This window comes from Cervus canadensis, chromosome 5, assembly GCF_019320065.1.
Source record: "Cervus canadensis isolate Bull #8, Minnesota chromosome 5, ASM1932006v1, whole genome shotgun sequence".
NCBI lineage: Eukaryota > Metazoa > Chordata > Mammalia > Artiodactyla > Cervidae > Cervus > Cervus canadensis.
Window position 1 is genome coordinate 31,791,690 of NC_057390.1, and position 20,229 is coordinate 31,811,918.

The window sequence follows — 20,229 nt, forward strand, 5'->3', positions numbered from 1 at the left end:
GTTTGAGGTTTATTCTTGGATTCTATTCAACTAGCCCTAAGAGGTCTAAACTAGTTAGAGAGTTAACTGGTTATCGAACTAGTGTCAGCATCATCCCTACGGCAACTCAAAAGTTATTTAGCAGACACAAAAATGGTGTTAGTAAAATGCTTCCTAGGTTAGTTTTGCTGGTGTACATATTAGTAAAGTTTAGTCGTCTGTTATTAACTAATCACACGTGCACCTTGTTAACAGAAAAGGCGCAAGCTCTTTCCAGCAATGTCACTTTTTGCACTATTGAGCAGCAGGTGTCCACCATGCAATGCCTGCGTTCATGCCAAAGAGGATGGGGGCGCAAAACAACCAGTGGAAGCGGCACTGATGTGCTCATGCGGGAGGGACAGGACAGTTCAGAAAGGAAAGGAAACAGGGCGAACCAAAGGAAAACACACAACTGCTCATGATGAGGGCAAGATGAGTGGGTGTGGCATCTCCAGCATTCCCAGATCAAGGGTGCATGCCATGCGTCATGAATGGTTTGAGGCTGGCTGAGCTTGCGGTCACTCGGGCCAGCCACCATTTGGTCTTATCCCGTGTTAAACCACAGCTGGATGCAAAACGTTCGAAACGTTAACGATGCCCCTACAGGTGAGTTGGAAACCAGAAGTTGACAGGGACAGGTAAAAAATAAGAAGGTCAACAACAGATGAAAAGAAGGAGGTCAAAGTAAGCAGAAGAGTACCAACCGCAGTTCCTCTTTTGTTAATGATGTCTACAGTTAAAAGAAAGAAAGAAAACACACGGCAAACCCAAAATAAGAAACAATTAGAATGATATCTACCGAACAATGTAGTTTGTTTACCATAGCGTGTCCAATGCCTGAGTGCTTTGTGGAGAAGGGGGGAGAAAGGAAATTAAAAACTGTGAACAAAATAACGATCGTTACTTAAAAAATATGATGGTCTCTACCATGTTAGTACATTTTTTGATTCAGGTAACGGTTAGTAGAATGAAACATTCCATGAATGACATGTTAGTTATTAAGCATGTTAGTAACATAGAAAAAGGGCAAAAAAATTTTACAAGAAAAAAGCAGACTAACAAATAGGCCTCCCACAGAGGTAATATTTTTCCTGCCAGTATTGTTCGTAACTTGCTATGAGACAGAAACAGACATATGGCAATGTTCCTTTGTCTCCCTGCGTACATCTGACAGACATTTAAAAAGTCTAAAAGGGACTCAAAGGCCTAAAGCTCATCAGCTGACCACTGCCACCTTCTGCCCAGAAGTGGTCCCTCCCCCACCCTGGCCCACCCCAGCCCCTGCAAATTCATAGGAATTGGTTGTCATTGCCCTACTACTCAATTTTACAGCATACAAGGACTCCTCCTCAACTCCAAAACTTCCTTCGGTCATATTGATGGACTTTAGGATCACAGTTTACTGCAATGAAACAAAGCAAAGATCCTGACACATAGAATGAGTAGAATGGATTTGTTTTTAATCTGTCCTGCCACACATGCACCCCGGCCGTACAACTGCAGTTTCCTTGGAGCTACCAATTCGCAGTTTGGTTTGAAACCTGAGCAAAGGCAAATCTAGAAAGTGGGCTCCTCAAGCCCCACCCTTCCTTCTGTGCTTCTCTCAAATGAGCCTTCGGCCTCTTGGTGAGAATCTGAGAGAAAAATAAAAAGGGAAAACCAAAGAGACACACGTATAAGAAGTCTGTGGTCTACAGCGACCCTGATGGTGGGAAACTATCCCCCAGGGCAGGTGGGAAACATGCAGGGCTCCTCCCGTGACACTAAGGCCTCTGAAAGGTCTTGGAGGGTCTCAGGAACCCTTTACTTCTACTCCTCTGCCTCAGCTAGACTAACCCTGCACTCCTAAAATTCCTGGTTGCTTCTCTAGCTTGGACAGTTTAAGCCTTTCAGAAGCAGGAGAGAAAAGGTTAGTCAGTTAACAGCTCAGAAAGAGAGGGCTGTTTTAGTAAAGGAAAACCAGAGACAATCCGGTCATTCTGCAACTGTTCAGAGAAACAACAAATATGTTAAGGATATTAGTTTGAGATCAGCATGTACTGCAGAAAAATTAGTCACTGTCAACACTTTACAAAATGGTACATTGTAATATCATATAATTTCAAATAGTAACCAAAACTTATCATGTTCAATATATAAGGACAATCTATTCATTTTCATCTGAATATATATATATATATATACTGTAATAATATGTCTCAGTTAAAACCATACAGTATATGGGGACCCATAGATAGACTGAAAAAATGGTATTTTTCTAATATGTAGACACTTGGAGGAATTTTTTAAAAACATAATCAAATAGAAATGGGCATTTAGAAGATGAACTGGTCTCTGCAGAGACATCTGGGGCTTAACATAAGTGTCTGTGCTAAAAAAGAAAAATATCTTCATAAATGGATTCTTTAGGAGATGTGGAAATCCCCAAAGTCATTTTCCCCCTTCAGGGGCTTTTTCTGTCCTCATTTCAGAGATTGGGCTGGGGAGGAAGTAGGGATCGACACAATCCTGAATCACAAACACATTGTTGTTTGATTTTTCTTTTTTTTTTAACTACAAAAAAGGAACTGTGATTTAATGATCCCAATGTACATGCTTCCAAATGATCACCATGAAAACTATAATTTAAAATCAAAGAAACAAAAAACCAAAAACACAACAGAATCACACACGTCACAGGAAGGGCAGGTCTCAGGGATGACCTTGCAGCCCTCTGGGAAACTGTCACATGTTGATGAGTCAAAACAGCCTTTGGGCCCCTGGAACTTTCTAGATATGCCCCTGCTCAAGTATGGCAGGAAGATTTATCTCAGAAGAAGAAAAAGCTAATTTGTAAGCAACTCTGAGGAGCCCTATCTCATGTTGTTAGGGTTTGCAAATACCACACAAACACAGCTGTAGCGAGAAACAAAGCCAGTTACTCTCTTATCCACTGCGCTGTTACCTGACGCAGATTCCTGGTGACTTTCACATCATGCCAGGCATTATCATTAAACTTTCCATTCACGGGCTCCACTAGCGCTTCAAAGGCCCCTGATCCCAAATTAATGACCAGAGAGACAGCTCCATTTTTCAGGGCGAGATTGACATAATCGGCTGATTTCCCGGTGTGAAGCATCAGTCCATTCCTCTGAAGGGTTTTAAAGGACAGAGTTATTTCATCGCTGCTGCTTTGAATGGGGTTTTGAGACAAGTCGTAGCAGAAGTATTCCGATCCCTTGAAAGTGGCAATATATTCTTCTTTTCCTGGAGGAAAACAGATACACACATGCATAAGTAAAGAAAATATACTATGCAAATTACCAAATCTTAACAGAAACAATCACTAATCGGCCCCCAGATTAACTCTTTGTCTAGTTAACATTCATGACAAGAGCCTTGTCAGGGTTAAACAGCACTGTGACAAAGTGAAAGGGTTGGTTGATCAGTCGTGTTCAACTCTTTGTGAACCTGTGGACAGAGGCTCCTCTGTCCGTGGCATTCAGGCAAGAATACTGGAGTGGGTTGCCATTCCCCAACAATACTGTAGGTGGCAGCATACTTTTAAGAAACGTCAGCTACTGGGCCATCAACTGCAATAGCTAAATCTGACATTCTTGAAAATTCAATTAATTTTTAAGTATCACTACAAGAGCTCTGATCAGAGCAAGTAGCTCTGGATATCTCCAGGGCATGAGTCAGGTACCATAAATACATATTGGATGGTTCTACTCTGCTGGCAACAATGGATTCCAAAGTGTTTGCAACATTCTCTCCACCCAACTGAGGTTATTTTAATTTTCAGTGAGGTATTTATATTCAAAGATCTTCTCAGTGAAGAGCCAAATATTTCCACCATTGAGAAACCATAACAAATTATCAGGTGAGGGGAAAGTAAAGAAGCAAAATAACAGAATTTGGTCTGGGAGTGAATAGATTTCTTATAGAGTAAATGCATTTTTTTGCTCCCTGGGTGGAGGGGATAGTGATAGAAGGTCTAATGGCAGAAGCTGGATTATTTGTTCATTCTCTGATCTCACCAAGCAGATGGCAAGACTGGCTTTTATGAGACTGGTAAGAATTCCAGCACATTCTCAGGGGAATAGCATGTAAATGAGGTCTCAACATTTTCTATATTTCTCAGTCTTCTCCACATTTATTTAGGGGTAACAACGTGGATCCCACAAAATGTTAAATCAAATAGAAATGGTGGCTATTTGGAAAGAGCAGTCTTTTCCCACTAATTAAGTGAGTTTAATCAAAGGAAAAGTAGAAGCCAAAATCTCCCTCAACTCTCTAGGCAGTGATGGCATTGTACCAAGAAAAATGAGACCGTATGGTCTGGACTCAGCTTCTAATAAACTGTAAACATAGAGTTACAAGTGGTACTAGAGAATCTGTTTCACTGGTAATACAGCATCTCTACTGTGCCCACTGGAGGGTTCATATACCAACAGGGGTCTCACTTTTATCTTTATCCTGGCAATAGGATTTTAACTCAGCACTACTTGCATTCAGTAGACATATAAGTCATGTCTTTGCACTGGAGCTCAAATCAAGGTCTCAGCTCATCAAGGTCCAATGGACTGACTCTCTGGATACAGAAAGCATCGTAACCAATACAGGCAGTCAAGGCACTGAGTGAGATAGTGAGCACCTAAGAACTTTCACAAGAGAGTGAACCCTTAAGGAAGAGTTATTACCACTAGTGAACCATTAGTGAAGACTAATGGTCAGGCCAAATTCACTACAATCTAGCCAGAGTCATAGCAATGACAGCTTGGTCCATACTAAAGGGTCCCTTCCCTTCACATACTCAAATTATTAGCTGAAATCCACAAGTGTAAGCCCGGTGCTAGTCTTCAGCGATAGTGGAGGGACCAACACTGACCTAATCCCTTTCTCTGAAAGTCTACAGGTTAGGTGTTTGCTTCTCAGGTCAGTTCAATATGGCAAATGACTTGATATTGAGAGCCAGCACAACTAAATATTTATGATATAATGAAGGGGGAAAAAATATAGGCTAAAGTATGAATTTAGATCCTAGCGGGCCACGTGTTAACTGTATTGGGGGGCAATTATGCATCTTTTAAAATTTCAATTTCTAAACATGGTTAGTGATATCAGTCTCTCACGATATAATGAGATTATGCTGTACAGACATCTGGGAAAGTTGGTGGGCACTAGAAACGGTAGATGTCTTCCTTCTAACCTAACTAATGTAATAAATATGATAAATGATCTAAAACAAATAGCATATGCCATACTTCATTATGAAATCTAGAAAACTCTCTTTAAGATCAGTTATAGAACAAGATGCCTGCTATCAACATACTGTGCTTCAAGTCCTAGCTAATGTAGGAAGAAAAGAAAAACTTAAGAGCATTATCAAGAGTACAAGTGGAAAAAAAAATCACATTAGGAAATATAATTGTACAACTGAAAGACCAAAAGTATCTTCAAAATCTATTAGGTTTAAGATACTTCAAAAAGATTGCAGGGTTCTATGAACTGGGGAAAACTGATTTTTTAAACATATAAACAGATCGATAGATTAGGTAAAATTCCAACAAAAATATCAATGATTTTTTTTTTAGCAAATGTGAAAAGCTGCTTGTATAAATTCTATGGGAAAACAAAGAGCCCAAAATAGCCAAGATAGATCAGAGAAAGAAGATTAAGGAAGTTTCCTGTGTAAAGATGAACCACTATTAGAAAATCGTGATAACAAAGATAATTCATTAGGATAAACAAAAGGAGAGAATAAAGATAATAATCAAACTAAAATAATCTTATGCATAAATGAAAATGATTTATGTCATCAGGCATGGCAAAACAGTGAGAAAAGTACAGATTAGTCAATAAGTGGTGTTGGGACAACAGGTTAACTACATGAATAAAGTGAAATTGAATATTTACATTATTTTGTTTACAAAAATCAATTCTCCATGGACTAAGAAGATAAATTAGTGAGGTAAATCTGTACACCTTTTGTTAAGACAAGAAATTATGATATGGAGGTATGGAAGGATTTATTAAACAGGCATAAAAAGACTAATAAAATACTGATATATTCAACTGCATTAAAATTAAGAACACCTGTTTATCAATAATACCATAAAGAGAGTAAGAATCTAAATTAAGTTGGCAGAAAATACTTTCATACCATATTAATCTGCAAAGGAATACAATACAGGATTTTCAAAGCATTCTGATAAATCAGTTTGGAAAAAAAAGATGAAAAATGGGGAAAATTGGCAAAATATGTTTGCATACAACTGAACAACAACAACAATTTCATAGAAAAACTGGTAATACTATAAGAATAAGTAAAAAGATGTTCAATTCTTTGAGTCTTCAGGGAAAGGCAAAACTCAAATTCACAATTCATTTTGCAGCCATGAAATCGACAAAAATTGACAAGCTAGAAAAACTCCAGGTTTTATAAAAGCTATGGAAAAATAGTCATTGTTATCCAATGCTAATTAGTGAGAGTGCTGGTGAGTTTAAAATTGACCAACTGCAATAAACACTATTTGGCCTTGTGCTACCCCATGGGAACATCACATGTTATAAAGGTACTGGTCTTTAGAAAATGGTTACCATAATCAATAAAAATAACATTCCCAATTTCTTTCAATCCATTACTCTCTCTTCACTGCTCTGATCATTTGATGAGTAATAGGAACATGGAGCCAAGAGAATTCAAGGAATAGGGAGCCAAGAGAATTCTGGCTCATATCCATATACACACATCAGATATGGTGAGATTTACTTATCTGAAAGGGATATTTGCAAACTTTTCATCCCCACTGAATACTCAGAAGAGGTCTCTGAACCAAAGGAAGTTTTAGAGATCTTCTAGCCCGAGTTTTTAGTTTATATCATTGGGAAAGTGACTCCATTTAAACATGGGTTTAAATGACTGTCAAATTCAGAAAATGTCAGTCACAGAAGAGGATTTGAATTCAGCCTACTACCCTTAAATACTAAATAACAGAGACTGGGTCCTTGAAGAGACTTGTTGCTAGTTAAGAGGCTGTAGCATTTTATCCAACAGACTTCACATCATTCCAAATATGATTTATGCAAAATAAATCCAGATAATGTGGCAGAGCCAAAGGAAAAGTTCTAAATACTAGAGTTCGTAGTTCACTAGATGGAAATCTGTGAAGTTATATGGATGTCAATGACATTTCACACCGTCATATTCCTATTACTCAAAAATGAAAATATATCACTCCCTTTATGTTGTTTAATACCAAATTAAGATAATTTAAATTTTCATTAAATGTAACCATGTAGTTTTGGAAGATTTCACCCTGAAGAATATATATTTACATCAAAAAGTCATAAATGAGACATGAAGTTAAGCAGGGAAATATTTTTGTTATGTTCTTTTTCAAGAAAGAATTTGTTTACCATATGAGAATATGTAAGTCATTCAATTTTCTTTAAGAGGACTATAATTCATCCTTGTTAACATACTGTCTTTATCATTAAGTTCTGTGCTATGTCAAATGCAAATACCAAGTAGCACAGTAAAGAGTTATTCATGCTTTCCTGTTGAACAATTAAAGATAGGGTCTACATCCATTTTAAAAGATAAGATCCAAATATCTTATGCATTTCTAATATGTTCTAAAATAATAAACATCAAAAAGAAATTAGATTCACAACTATAGGAAAAGATGCTCAACTTTATTAGAATTCAGAGAAATGCAGACTAAACCATAATAAAAATACCAATACATTACACTACAATGAATAAAAACAAAAAAAGTGAAAAAGACAAAATGTACCAAGTGTTAGGATGTGGAGCAACTAGAACTCTTATGTATTTCTGGTGAGAACTGCTTTTTTGAAATTAGCAGTATCTTTAAAAGCTAAATTTGCCTATCTTATGACCCACGAATCTCCCCTTATAAGTACACATCCAACAAAATGAACACAAGATCATCAGAACGACACGCAGAATGTTTACAGCAACAGTCTGCATAATAACCTCAAACTAACGGTACTTAAATGCCGATCAACAGTAGAATGGATAAATGAATTGGGGCATAACTATAGAATATTCTATTAAACAGCAAAGAAACTATATGGTCTATAACCACATGCACAAATATGGATAAATTTCATAATGATAACATTGAGTAAAAAAAAAGAAGCCAGACAAAAGAGAAGATACTTATGATTTTATTTATATTAAAAAAATAAACAAAACTAAATCTCTACTGTCGTAAGTGAAGGTACTGACTGCCTTTGGTAGAAATGAAGGGGAAACTAGTTAGGAGGATGTTGGGGGTACTAGCAAAGTTCTGTTCTTGATTTGGGTTTTCTTATACGTGTGATCAGAGTGCAAACATTCATATAGCTATACACTAATGATACGTGCACTTCCTAGTATTTATATTTCAAAAAATAATTTAAATTCACAATCTAGATGACTGAGAACAAAATAAATTCATCTGATAAAGTTTTTTCTTCCTGATTAATAGGGTGATATGAGCAAGACATTACTTTATTAATAGTACTTTTATTAGTAAAAATGAAAACAACAATAGTAATAACACCAACTACGCATCACCTTAAAACTTTTCTATGTTTATCAATATCCCTTAATACCATTTGCTCTCCAGAGCAACCTCACAAGATTTAGAAAATATACATAAGCTGCATGGATATAATTATAATTGTTTGAGGGACCATACTCCAAATGTGCTGACTAACGGATCACTGTTGAGATGAAGGGCGTGTCTACTACTCATCACAGAAATGCTATGACAGAATTAGAGAAACATTTAAAAAATAAACTGCTCAAAAACTTGATTTATTTTTCTAATATTCTATATTAATTTGCTTTCTGTTATAAACAATTGGAGAAAGAGATATCTAATGGGTGCCACTGGATTTTAATCCTCACCAATTTTCAACTCTCTTATGACTTACACAAAAATACACAGTTCTTGCTCATCTAGTTTTCTGAAGGAAAGTTCAATGAAAAAAAATCTAAATTGTATAAAATCTGAGTTCTATTCTGAGGTCTAAAATCATTCAACTGAACAAGGAAGAATATGTAGAAAACATGACTTCCCAGACATGCCAGATAAAACAAAGAAAGCTAAATCTAGAGGATTTAGAACGTGAATCAAAGTGTGAGAGAGAGAAGTCACTCAGTCATATCCAACTCTTTGCGACCCTATGGACTGTAGCTGACCAGGTTCCTCCGTCCATGGGATTCTCCAGACAAGAATACTGGAGTGAGTTGCCATTTCCTTCTCCGGGGAATCTTCCTGATACAAGGATTGAACCTGGGTCTCCCACACTGCAGGCAGATTCTTTACCATCTGAGCCATCGGGAAACCCCAAAGTGTGAGGGAGACACCCAAAAAAGCTCAGGTAAGCATGGGTTACATTCATAGAAGTTCTTAGAAGAGGGATGGGATGGTCTTCGGGCGGCTCATGCCTGCTATCACACTCCTATTTAGACAAGCTGGAATTTATTGGATATATGTTGAGATGATAAAAGGCTTCTACATTATATAAGGTAGTGTCAAAAACCCTCTAAAGAAAAACTTAGAAGATACGTGACAGAACCTTCAAACATCAGGAAGGATGTTCCCTAGAGGAGCAATTCCATTTTGCAGCGAATCAGGGGTGTGAATAGAATCAAAGCATAAAAGCTATGAGAAAACATATCTCAAAATAATAGACTTTATAAGAGAGCTATCCATAGGTGGAACATTTCATTTGCTAGAAAACACATTTCTCATCACAGAAAGGACTTAAACATAACCGAAACTTAACTGGATATGGCAGATGATGTTCAATCTTTGGATGGTCAATTGAACAAATGGATCCTTTTCAACAGCAAGAATTACTGATTTCTACTTTAGAGAGTAGAATATTCAACAAAAAGAAAAAAAAAAGGTTATATGACTTCCCGAGTTCACGCACAAATTGATTGTCAGAGCAGTGCCCCTTCCCATTGCTTATGCTTTGGGTAAAGCCGTACTAATTTTACCCTATGTTGCCACAACTTTCAAGTTCACTGAACTTCTTTACTAAGTGAAGGACCTGCAAGGAAATGACCCTAGTTCCTGAGGCAAAGATATCTCTGGTCAGAGAGAAGTCTTACTATTCCCACTTGCATGGAGAATGTCAGGCTATTTTCTGAAGGCAAGAATCTGACCTACATTATTGTTCTCGATTATCTTGCTTTTCATATACACAATCCCAAATCGCACAGGTTTATAAGGTTTCACTATACCTTAAAATATATTCTAAGGTTGTGTTCAACACAAACCAGGAACTAAAATCAACACATTAAAAAAAACAAAAGTGAACAAAAACTGACATTTGAGTAAGACACTTGTTTCATTTGTTTTACTGCTCTAGAAGTCAAACACACAAGAATATCATGCCAAAAATATCCTTGACTAAACAAAGGTACACGCTAGAAGTTTACATTATTAAATTAAATAACGACCCTGGCTGTCTCTGACTATGAAGATAAAGCAAGCTCAGAAAAATAGAAAAAGAAGGTCTGCCTATTGAATCACATCAGGTTAAATTCTCAGTTCCTAAGAAATGTAACAGAAAACAGAAGAGTTTTATTTGCCAAAATCCTTTGTAATTTATACATTAAAACAATCAATTGATTACTGTAAGGAAAAATAGCATTATTTTAAATGGAGAATAGTTCTTTATCTGGATTTTCTATATGATGAAATGTTATAAATCATTCCAAAATTCCCTGATATGATTCAACCTACAGAAATTCTGTGGTTAGCTTCTATTGTTTGCAGCAAGAAATAAAGCTTCATAAAATATTCATTATTCAAGGTTTTATTTCACTTCAGATACACCTCAAGGCAACCAATCCGGAAGTAAGTTGCCAAGTATCCATCAGATAACCCTAGAAAAATAGGCACACTTTTAATGATGATATACGTGAAGTCATTAAATATGAAAGACTTAGATATTATTTGACAAATGCTTTCATTTATTAGATGAAGAGAGTGAGGGCTGAACAGATAAAACCATGATCACATTAATTAATTAGAGTAGAATCATAATATGTAAACCCCCCTTGCTTTCTTTACTCCAATCTTACTCTCTTCCTTACTCCCTAGATAATGCCATGAAATGAGCCTCTAACTAATGACCAAAAACTAAATAGCATTTACACTTGAACATACTCTAAAAAATAAAAATAAAAAATAATAGGACACAGCTCAATACTCCAGGACAATTTTCCAATTCTATTGTGCAACTGATCTGTATTTGTCTGTATAACTGCAGGTGCCGGAACCAAACAGGCCACTCCATCCTAACTGGCCTGATGACCATTCACTTCTGCACAGATCAGATGACAAGCAGGAAAAGTCAGAAGCAAACATTCACCAGGTGTGCAATATTGCCATTTCTGGGCCTGCCTCGGGCTCAGCTCCCACAGTTGAATCTATGACTAGACTTCATCATCTTTTAACCTGGTGGATATCAGTGACACAGTCAAAGCAAAAACAGAGCATTGTATGTGCTGTGCCCAGTCACTCAGTCATGTCCTACTCTTTGTGACCCCGTGGACTGTAGCCCACCAGGCTCCTCTGTCCATGGGGATCCTCCAGGCAAGAATACTGGAGTGGGTTGCCATGCCCTCCTCCAGAGGATCTTCCCAACCCAGGGAAGGAAGATTCTTTACCATCTGAGCCACCAGGGAAACCCATAGCATGGTGAATATAGGCTTTCCAAAGCAACTCTATATAAACTTATGATTCCTTTGGGTGTCACTGAATGAATGCCTAATAAATAAATAAATAATATATATATATGTATATATAGCATATATACTATTACATATATAATTAGAGGATTACAATGGTGTTTATAGCAGATTTATAGATATCCTGTATTTAAACATATACATATATAAACATCCCTCATTTATACTATTCCTCATTGTACTATGGAGGCAACCCATTCTAGTATTATTGCCTGGAGGACCCCATGGAAAGAGAAGCCCGGCAGGCTACAGTCCATAGAATCACAAAGTCAGACACAAGTGAAGCAACTTAGCACACACTCACACATTTATACTGATCAGTATAAACTAAAAACACTTGGATTTTATTTTATTTATTTATTTTTGACTGTGCTGGGCCTTTGTTGCTTTGCGAGGACTTTCTCTAGTTGTGGTGAGAGGGGGCTACTCTTTGTTGCAGTGCAAGGGCTACCCATTGTGGAAGCTTCTCTTATTGGGGGGCACAGCTTCTAGTTGTGTGGGCTTCAGCAACTGTGGTACACATTCTCAGCAGGTGTGGCTTGGAGGCTCAAGAGCGCAGGCTCAACAGTTGTGGCACATGGGCTAAGTTGCTCCATGGCTTGTGAAATCCTCCCGGACCAGGGATTGAACCCATGTTCCCTGCATTGGCAGGCAGATTCTTAACCACTGTGCCACCAGGGAAGTCCAAGAACACTTGAATTTTAGAGTACCACACTTTGCACCAGGAGAAGGGATACTGGAAACCCATGGTGTGTCTTTGATCTTAAGGCAAAGAATATTGAATCCAAAAAGTCACAAATGTAAAGCCTAGTAATGAAGTTCAAATTGAGAGGGAGATTAATAATCCATTCAGGCATCATTCTGGTCAAATTTTTTTTTTTTAATTTTATTCCATGTACAATGGGCAGTCATTGGAGTATTGCAGGCTGAAAAGTGATAAGATTTGATCTGCATTTAAAAAAGTTAAGTCTGACTTCTATGTAGAGATTGGCTTCTGGATATGTATGAACGTGACAGCAATGAGACTGATAGTTATAAAGTTATAGATCATAGGAATGGGGGCACATTGTGAGTACTTAAATAATAATCACTCATTTTAAAAATCTGTTTTCTGATCAGTGAGTGGAGGCATAGGAGCTATATACATGATGGTTAGTTGTGAGACTTAAGTAATATAACACATGTGTAATATATTTATTAGAATCAAAATCCAAGGGATATACTCATGGTATATAAACATGAAAGGATATTTATTTATGCATTCATTATATTTCCTCAGTCACTGATTTTAAACATGCACGCACTGTCACTTCGTTTCCCCATCTCTTAATAACATCCTGGACAGACTTACTAAATCTCTGGTCTTTTGGTTATTAAAGACTCAGGCTACTTGATAACTTTCACCTCAGATATGATACAAATTTCACCCCTCAATTCACAGTCTGAGCTGAGGAACAAAGGGAGGATGTGGTGTAACCACAAACATCTTTTTACCACCTGCCTTAAAACCTGGCCCTTCCAGTATATTGGGACGGAGTTGACGAGAGGAAGAGAACAAGACGGAGACCATTGCTGCAGTCTCCTTCTATTGGTTTTACCTTCTTTGGTTCATCCTCCCTGACCTTTAATGCCCTTGAAATGGTAGACTCAAGTGCACTTTAGGACCTCATCACTGCATTTTCCAAACATAATGAGACAGACAGAGAGGTGGGGATGGGATTGAGTCATCTGGCCCAACGTGCTTCATCCTCTGGTTCCAACACATTGCATCTGGCTCCTGTGATCCCCTGGCCCCACAGCCCCGCAAGTGGCCTTCTTGTGAGTAATACTGGCCAGATGGTTCAAGCTCCAGACTAAGGTAGAGTGTCTGCATGACCCACAGAATCTTAGGCATCCTGGCTACACCAGATGTTGAGAGTGTAAGCTATCCTCCTTTGTCTCTTTCCATCCTGCCAGTTCCCTTTCTCCTCAGTAAGGCAAAGGCAGGTCAGCAAGTTTGATGCAGACACTGTCATGCATCAGGAACCTAGAATGCAGACAAGCTTCTATAGCAGTCTCTTGTCTCTATTACCTCAGGCAAAGGAAGCAGACTCTCCTTGGATGGTATAGTTTCATGAGACCTATTATCTACTGACTCTTCTGTCCACTCACTCATTTCTAATGCTTGGGTAGATAAGGAAGGTGGGAGGTAGGCAGGCAGGAATTGTGTTAGAGGTTGTCAAAAGATCATTTTTGCTGTCTTCTACTAAGTGCTGAGGGAGGTAAGTGGCCAGTGTTTAGAGATTTTCTTTAGAGTAGAGGTTACTTAAATTCTGTTTCAAGGGGCTTTAATCAACAATTCTATGCAAAAAATTTATCCTCAACATTATGTTGTGAATATAAAGAGGTATGCTTTATATTGCCTGGCATATAGTAAGCAATCAGCTGTTGGTTATCGTTATCATTACTGGTTATCGCTATTATTACTGACTCTGTGAGCCCATGAACTATAGCCTGCCAGGCTCCTCTGTCCATGGAATTCTCCAGGCAAGGATACTGGAGTGGGTAGCCATTCCCTTCTCCAGGTGATCTTCCCAACCCAGGGATTGAACCCAGGTATCCTGCCTTACAGGCAGATTCTCTACTGTCTCCGTCTGAGCCACCAGGGAATCCCATTACAAAAGTAAATATCATATTTTAAAAGACTGTCCAGTAGTTTTTTTTTTTATTGGCTTTTTACCTAATAATTTAATAACTAGCATATCATTTTGGCCAATACTCTAATTCTAGGAAATTGTTGGTTAATTCAGTTTCATGCTGTAAAAAAGAGATGGAAGGAATAGCATAGAGGAAGAAAAAATATGTTTTTCTATTGATGACTTATTCTTTTAAAGAAGTTTAAACCTGGATGACTTCCAAATGATTTCATGAGGTTTTTGTGCTTTTTTTAACTTTCATTTTTCATTCTCTAAGAAAAAAACAAAACAAAACATCATACTAAAGATCAGGAGAGTTGAGCCCTGGTTTCAACTCAGCTACCTTCAGCTCTCTGTCCCTCTGGTCACCCCATTGAGCCTCACTGGGGCTCATTTTCCTCCCAGGCAAAGTGACATAGCTGGACTCAGTGATCTCCAGTGATTCTTTCAATTTTAAAATTTTATGGCCCTATAACATTCTTGATCTATTGAACCACTGTTTCACTGATTCATTCAATAAACATTTACTGAGGCTCAACTTTGCGCCAAATTCTACTACTGCTTTCCTGCTGTCAAAATCACATAACAAGCTAGAGTTAAAATGTCTTTAAAGTTTTCTGATGATGCTACTTTTACAAAGAACTTTCCAAAGCAACCCCCCTGTCTATCTCAGCTTCTAGAGATACTTTTCCTCTTAGACTGTAAGGACTTAAAATTTAAGAAAAATAAAGCAACACTGAAAGTGTTCTGTTCACACTCTATCAGAAGCAAACTTTCTATTCTGCTCACTTTTCTTCCTTGTCCAGAAACAAATACCTTCAACAGACTTTCTGGTTCAATATATGCTGGGGTGTTAAAAGAATGTATTTGATGAAACTTTTTTTCTCCCAAATTTAAGGCACTTTTCCACATAAATGAAATGCCTAGAATAATAAAACATTTTAAGAAGAGGATAATATTTTACCATAAGTTTATATGAATCAATTCAGGACCATGTATACATTCTAATGAATCCTAATTCTAATGAATTCTAATGAATGTATGAAAGGATATATCAACAAAGAATAGTGTTTTCCAGTCAACAACGACTAATGCTTTCCAATGGATTAGTTTGGAATTAGGAACCCTGGGTTCAGTTTCCCCACTTAATGGTTTGTGCTACATGACCACGGTCACATATGTAATCGACTCTGAGTTGACAACAGTACAATGACTATCATGATGTTGCCACGCCACACCTTCAGATTTTTAAAAAATAAGGATTGATGATATAATGATTTTGGAATTACGATTATTAATTATATACTGACTCTTCCATAACCTCCCCACACCCATCTATCATAGCTGTATTGAAAGCATCATAAATCAACACTGTCAAGCTCAGCATTTCTCAAACTAGGTTTCTCGTCTGCTTTGAATACTATTTTCTCAAGTCTCCCAAGAATGGTACAAAACTAGTACCTTTCTAGATACACAGGAGAGAAGTTATTCTGCTCAATAGGTTTCTTAGGTCTTTATTTCCTTCCCAACACCAGCAGAGCTCTAGCCTAATGCAAATATACTGAATTTATTGGAAAGAATTTGGAAGTGGTTTACAGAATAGAAGGGATTGCTGAACCGTGAAGTTCTGGTAGGGAAGAAACATAGGGAAGACCTAAGCTCCTCACAGGTTCTGGTCTCCTATGAGGTTGTATCACTCATATAACTCAACAACAATGAACCCCAGTCTCCAAGTAATTTCACTTGAGTTCTGAATTCCCCAAAGGGGATGAAATTTGATTGGCCCGGCTTGCATTGGTCAGAAATATTTATTCCTAGCTCAGATTTTTATGATTGGAATAGGAAAACAGGCAGGATTACAAAACAGGGGCACGTGTGGGAATTATTATAAGAGAACAGTCTCCTTGGTTAATACCTGACGTCAACAAGTTGGTACTGGGATCTAATATTAAAAGAGCAAACTTCCTAGAATGTAGAAATTATTATAATTACCTTTTTAGTGCCACCTACAATATAAAATATGTCTTAGGCTCCAATTTTTAAAATATGGACACTGGCTGCTTTGTGATTAACAGTGAAACTTCATCAGAAATCTCAGTGAGTCACATAAATGTAAATTTTAGAACAGGAAAAAGGAGACCTATATAGTGTTATGAGATTTTTCTCTGGCATCTATAGCTAGGCACAGATGAAACAGGGCGGAGAATCTGAGTCTCTAGACCAGCTGATCCCAAACAGGGCTGGTCATCAGAACCACCTGGGAAACATTTTAAAAAATTTTACACAGTACAGGTAATATAGCCAGTATTTTATAACAATAAATGGAGTATGCTCTTCAAACATTGTGAATCACGATGTTGTATACTTGAAACACATAATACTATACAACAACTACACCTCACTAAAAAAAAATAAGAAAAAGAAGTGTATTTCTAGCACCTACTCCCTTAAGTCACATTTTAATAAGATTTGGAGTAGTACTCCTGATACTTTATTATCATTATTTCTTACTTTCCACTTATTTCCAGTAACAAATTAAGCCTGAAACTCAATGTTTTTTTGTAAATTACTGGGCCGTCCCTTCCCTTACTCTCCATCGAAAGAACTCATTTCCCAACAGTAAGCACAAAATGTAGAATAACATAGATGAAATATAAATGAAGCAATCGAAAGGCAGAGCACATTCTCACTTTTTAGCTCGGAAGTCATTTGACTGATGAGAGAACATTCTGGCCAGACTGAATAATACCACCTCTTAAATCGGTAGCTGTAATTCACAATGCATCTGTTCACTTCTCGCAGTGAGCATTCTCCGGTCTCAAGGATAAGACATATTTCCATATTCACAAGCTGTAATTTTACATACTTTTTTTTCACCTTTTCTACCTGTTGTGAGTAAACCAAATACCCTATTGAAACAAGTCTTTTCTTTCTAAAGATCACTGACCGTGACATTGTATGGCAAAAATATGTGGATATATTTTAGATACTATGCTTGAAATAAGTTGCCTATGCCTCATTTCCCTGCATTACATGCCCTTCTCATGAACAATTAGTAAACCATAAAAGTTAAAGAGATCTTGTAATTCAAAGTCTCGAAAATTTCTTCCTAGGTACTCAGGATTCACATCCTCTATATAGACTTTGTACTTGCAATGCACTCTTGTATTGTTTTTACTTAGAAATGGTAATTGATCTAAATTGATTTCAAAAAGGTTCACCACTCAAATTTGAAAAACACTGATTTACAAAACTACAATGAGGTATCTCACACCTGTCAGCATGGCCATTAACAAAAAGTCTACAGACAGTAAATGTTGGAAAGGGTGTTGAGAAAAGGGAACGTTACTGCACTGTTAGTGGGAATGCAAATTGATACAACACTATGGAGAACAGCATGGAAATTCCTTTAAAAACTAGGAATTAAACTACCAAATGACCCAGCAATCCCACTACTGACCATATATTCTGAGGAAACCATAACTGAAAAAGACACATGTACCCCAAGGTTTATTGCAGCACTATTCACAATAGCTAGGATATGAAAACTACCTAGATGTCCATTGATAGATGAATTGGTAAAGAAGTTGTGATACATGCACACAATGGAATATTACTCAGCTATAAAAAGGAACACATTTGAGTCAGTTCTAATGAGGTAGATGAACCTAAGAGCCTATCATACAGAGGGTAAGTCAGGAAGAGAAAGACAAATATTGTACATTAATTCATACATCAGTTCAGTTCAGTTCAGTCGCTCAGTCGTGTCCGATTCTTTGCGACCCCATGAATCGCAGCAAGCCAGGCCTCCCTGTCCATCACCAACTTTTGGAGTTTACTCAAACTCATGTCCATTGAGTCACTGATGCCATCCAGCCATCTCATCCTTTGTTGTCCCCTTCTCCTCCTGCCCCCAATCCCTCCTAGCATCAGGGTCTTTTCCAATGAGTCAACTCTTCACATGAGGTGGCCAAAGTACTGGAGTTTCAGCTTCAGCATCAGTCCTTCCAATGAACACCCAGGACTGATCTCCTTTAGGATGGACTGTATGTGGAATCTCAAAATATGGTACTGATAATCCTATTTTCAGGTCAGCAAAGGAGACGCAGACATAAAGGACGGACTTTGGAACACAGTGGGGGAAGGAGAGAGTGGGATGATTTGACAGAGTAGCATTGAAACATACACCTTACCATATGTAAAATAGATAGCGAGTAGGAATTCTCTGCACGATGCAGAGAACCCCAAGCTGGCTCTCTGTGACAACCTAGAGGGTGGGATGGGGAGGGCAGTGGGAGGGAGGTTCAAGAGGGAAGGGACACATGTATACCTACGGCTGACTCATGCTGATATCTGACACAAACCGTCACAATAGTGTAAAGTAATTATCCTCCAATTAAAAACTACATTAATCAAAATGAAAAACACCGATTTAATTTAGCCTTTTCACTCTACAGCTAAGAAAACCAAGGCCCAGAGAATTTAAAAGACTTGGCACGAAGTATGTAGCTTGTGAATATCTCAGACCGGAATATGGATCTCTGACTGAATCCTGTGGTCTTTATACCAGATTCTGCTGCATTTCTAATGCTGTTTTAAATAGGTTTGAATGGAACATCTTCACAGTATCAGAGGGAAGAAAATATTCATTTGGAAGAATATAGGGCAGTCTGGCTCTTTCAACATGACATTCAATCCTGACTTAATCTCTTTCTCAGATAACTAGTTTTCCTAACTCCAAGACAACATATGTAAAATTTTAGCTTTATAGCTTTCAAGTTGCCAGTTAAGAGTACCAATATTTTTTCTCAGCTATAATCTCAAAGTGAGGTAATCATCTTGACTATCTTACCGTGTTTGCACTAATTATGTTAAGCTTCTCAACATCAAAATTTTAATTCTGCAGGTTATTTTGATTTATAGTATTATAATGAAAGTCATTAACTTAAATGTTCAAATATTGCCACTTAAAAACAGACAGTGCATTTTATTTTAAATTGATAGTATTGCCAATAATGTGGGGGAAAAATCTGTATCTTTTTTCAATAAAAAATAAACATAAATTGAATATATATAACTATATTGACAAGAATTGAATCAGTGACTAATTAGGTATATCAGACTGAGGTTATTTGATGAAATGTTTAATGTTCACAGTGGTTTTCAACTTGGCATCACAACGAAACCATCTAAAGAGCCTTAGAAAATATTATTGCTTCAGTTCCAGACCCCCACCTCTATACCCTCATTTAATTGTCCCAGTGAGTGTCCTGGGCATGGGCACTTTTAGAAGTTCCCCAGATGATTCAAATGTATTAACATGGAAGGGAATCATGGGTTTAGAAAGATATGACCTACACAGAGTTCCTTTATAAATGTACTAATTTAGTTATAATAATGTGACAAAACATTGCAGCTCTTTAAGTTATAATTTATTCTTTGGATATGATCTGCCTGTGTATAGTATTGCTTTACGTCTGCATTTTGTTGAGTAATTAATAAGTAGTTGGCATACTTTATTTCACAAAATGGCAACACAAGTGCATGTCCTCTCTTCCCTTCGATGTACATTATCAGACTGACCTTTGCAAGCAACTGATTTTAAACCATGGTTTTCTTTAAAAGGGCCAGTCTTTATGTAAAAGCACAAGCAAGGATCGTCAACCCATTCAGATGCTGACATTATACATTTCCTTCCTGAAGGAAAATCATCTAAGAAGCAATGAAGAGTTGTACTACCAATTCAGGCAATCACATTTGCCCAAA

General features: G+C 37.4%; 1 protein-coding gene across 16 annotated transcripts in view; it reads right to left on the bottom strand.

Annotated features, from left to right (window-relative positions):
• NRXN1 (neurexin 1) overlaps positions 1–20,229 on the bottom strand; it is a 1,158,814-nt gene that overhangs the window by 728,987 nt on the left and 409,598 nt on the right. For 8 of the 16 annotated variants that reach the window (XM_043468544.1, XM_043468543.1, XM_043468542.1 and 5 more), the window contains one exon: positions 2,966–3,267. In XM_043468544.1, coding sequence (XP_043324479.1) covers positions 2,966–3,267 — 302 coding nt within the window. Of the gene's footprint in view, positions 1–820; positions 866–2,965; positions 3,268–20,229 lie in introns of all 16 variants that reach the window. The other 8 variants (XM_043468538.1, XM_043468529.1, XM_043468531.1 and 5 more) reach the window with 2 other exon arrangements.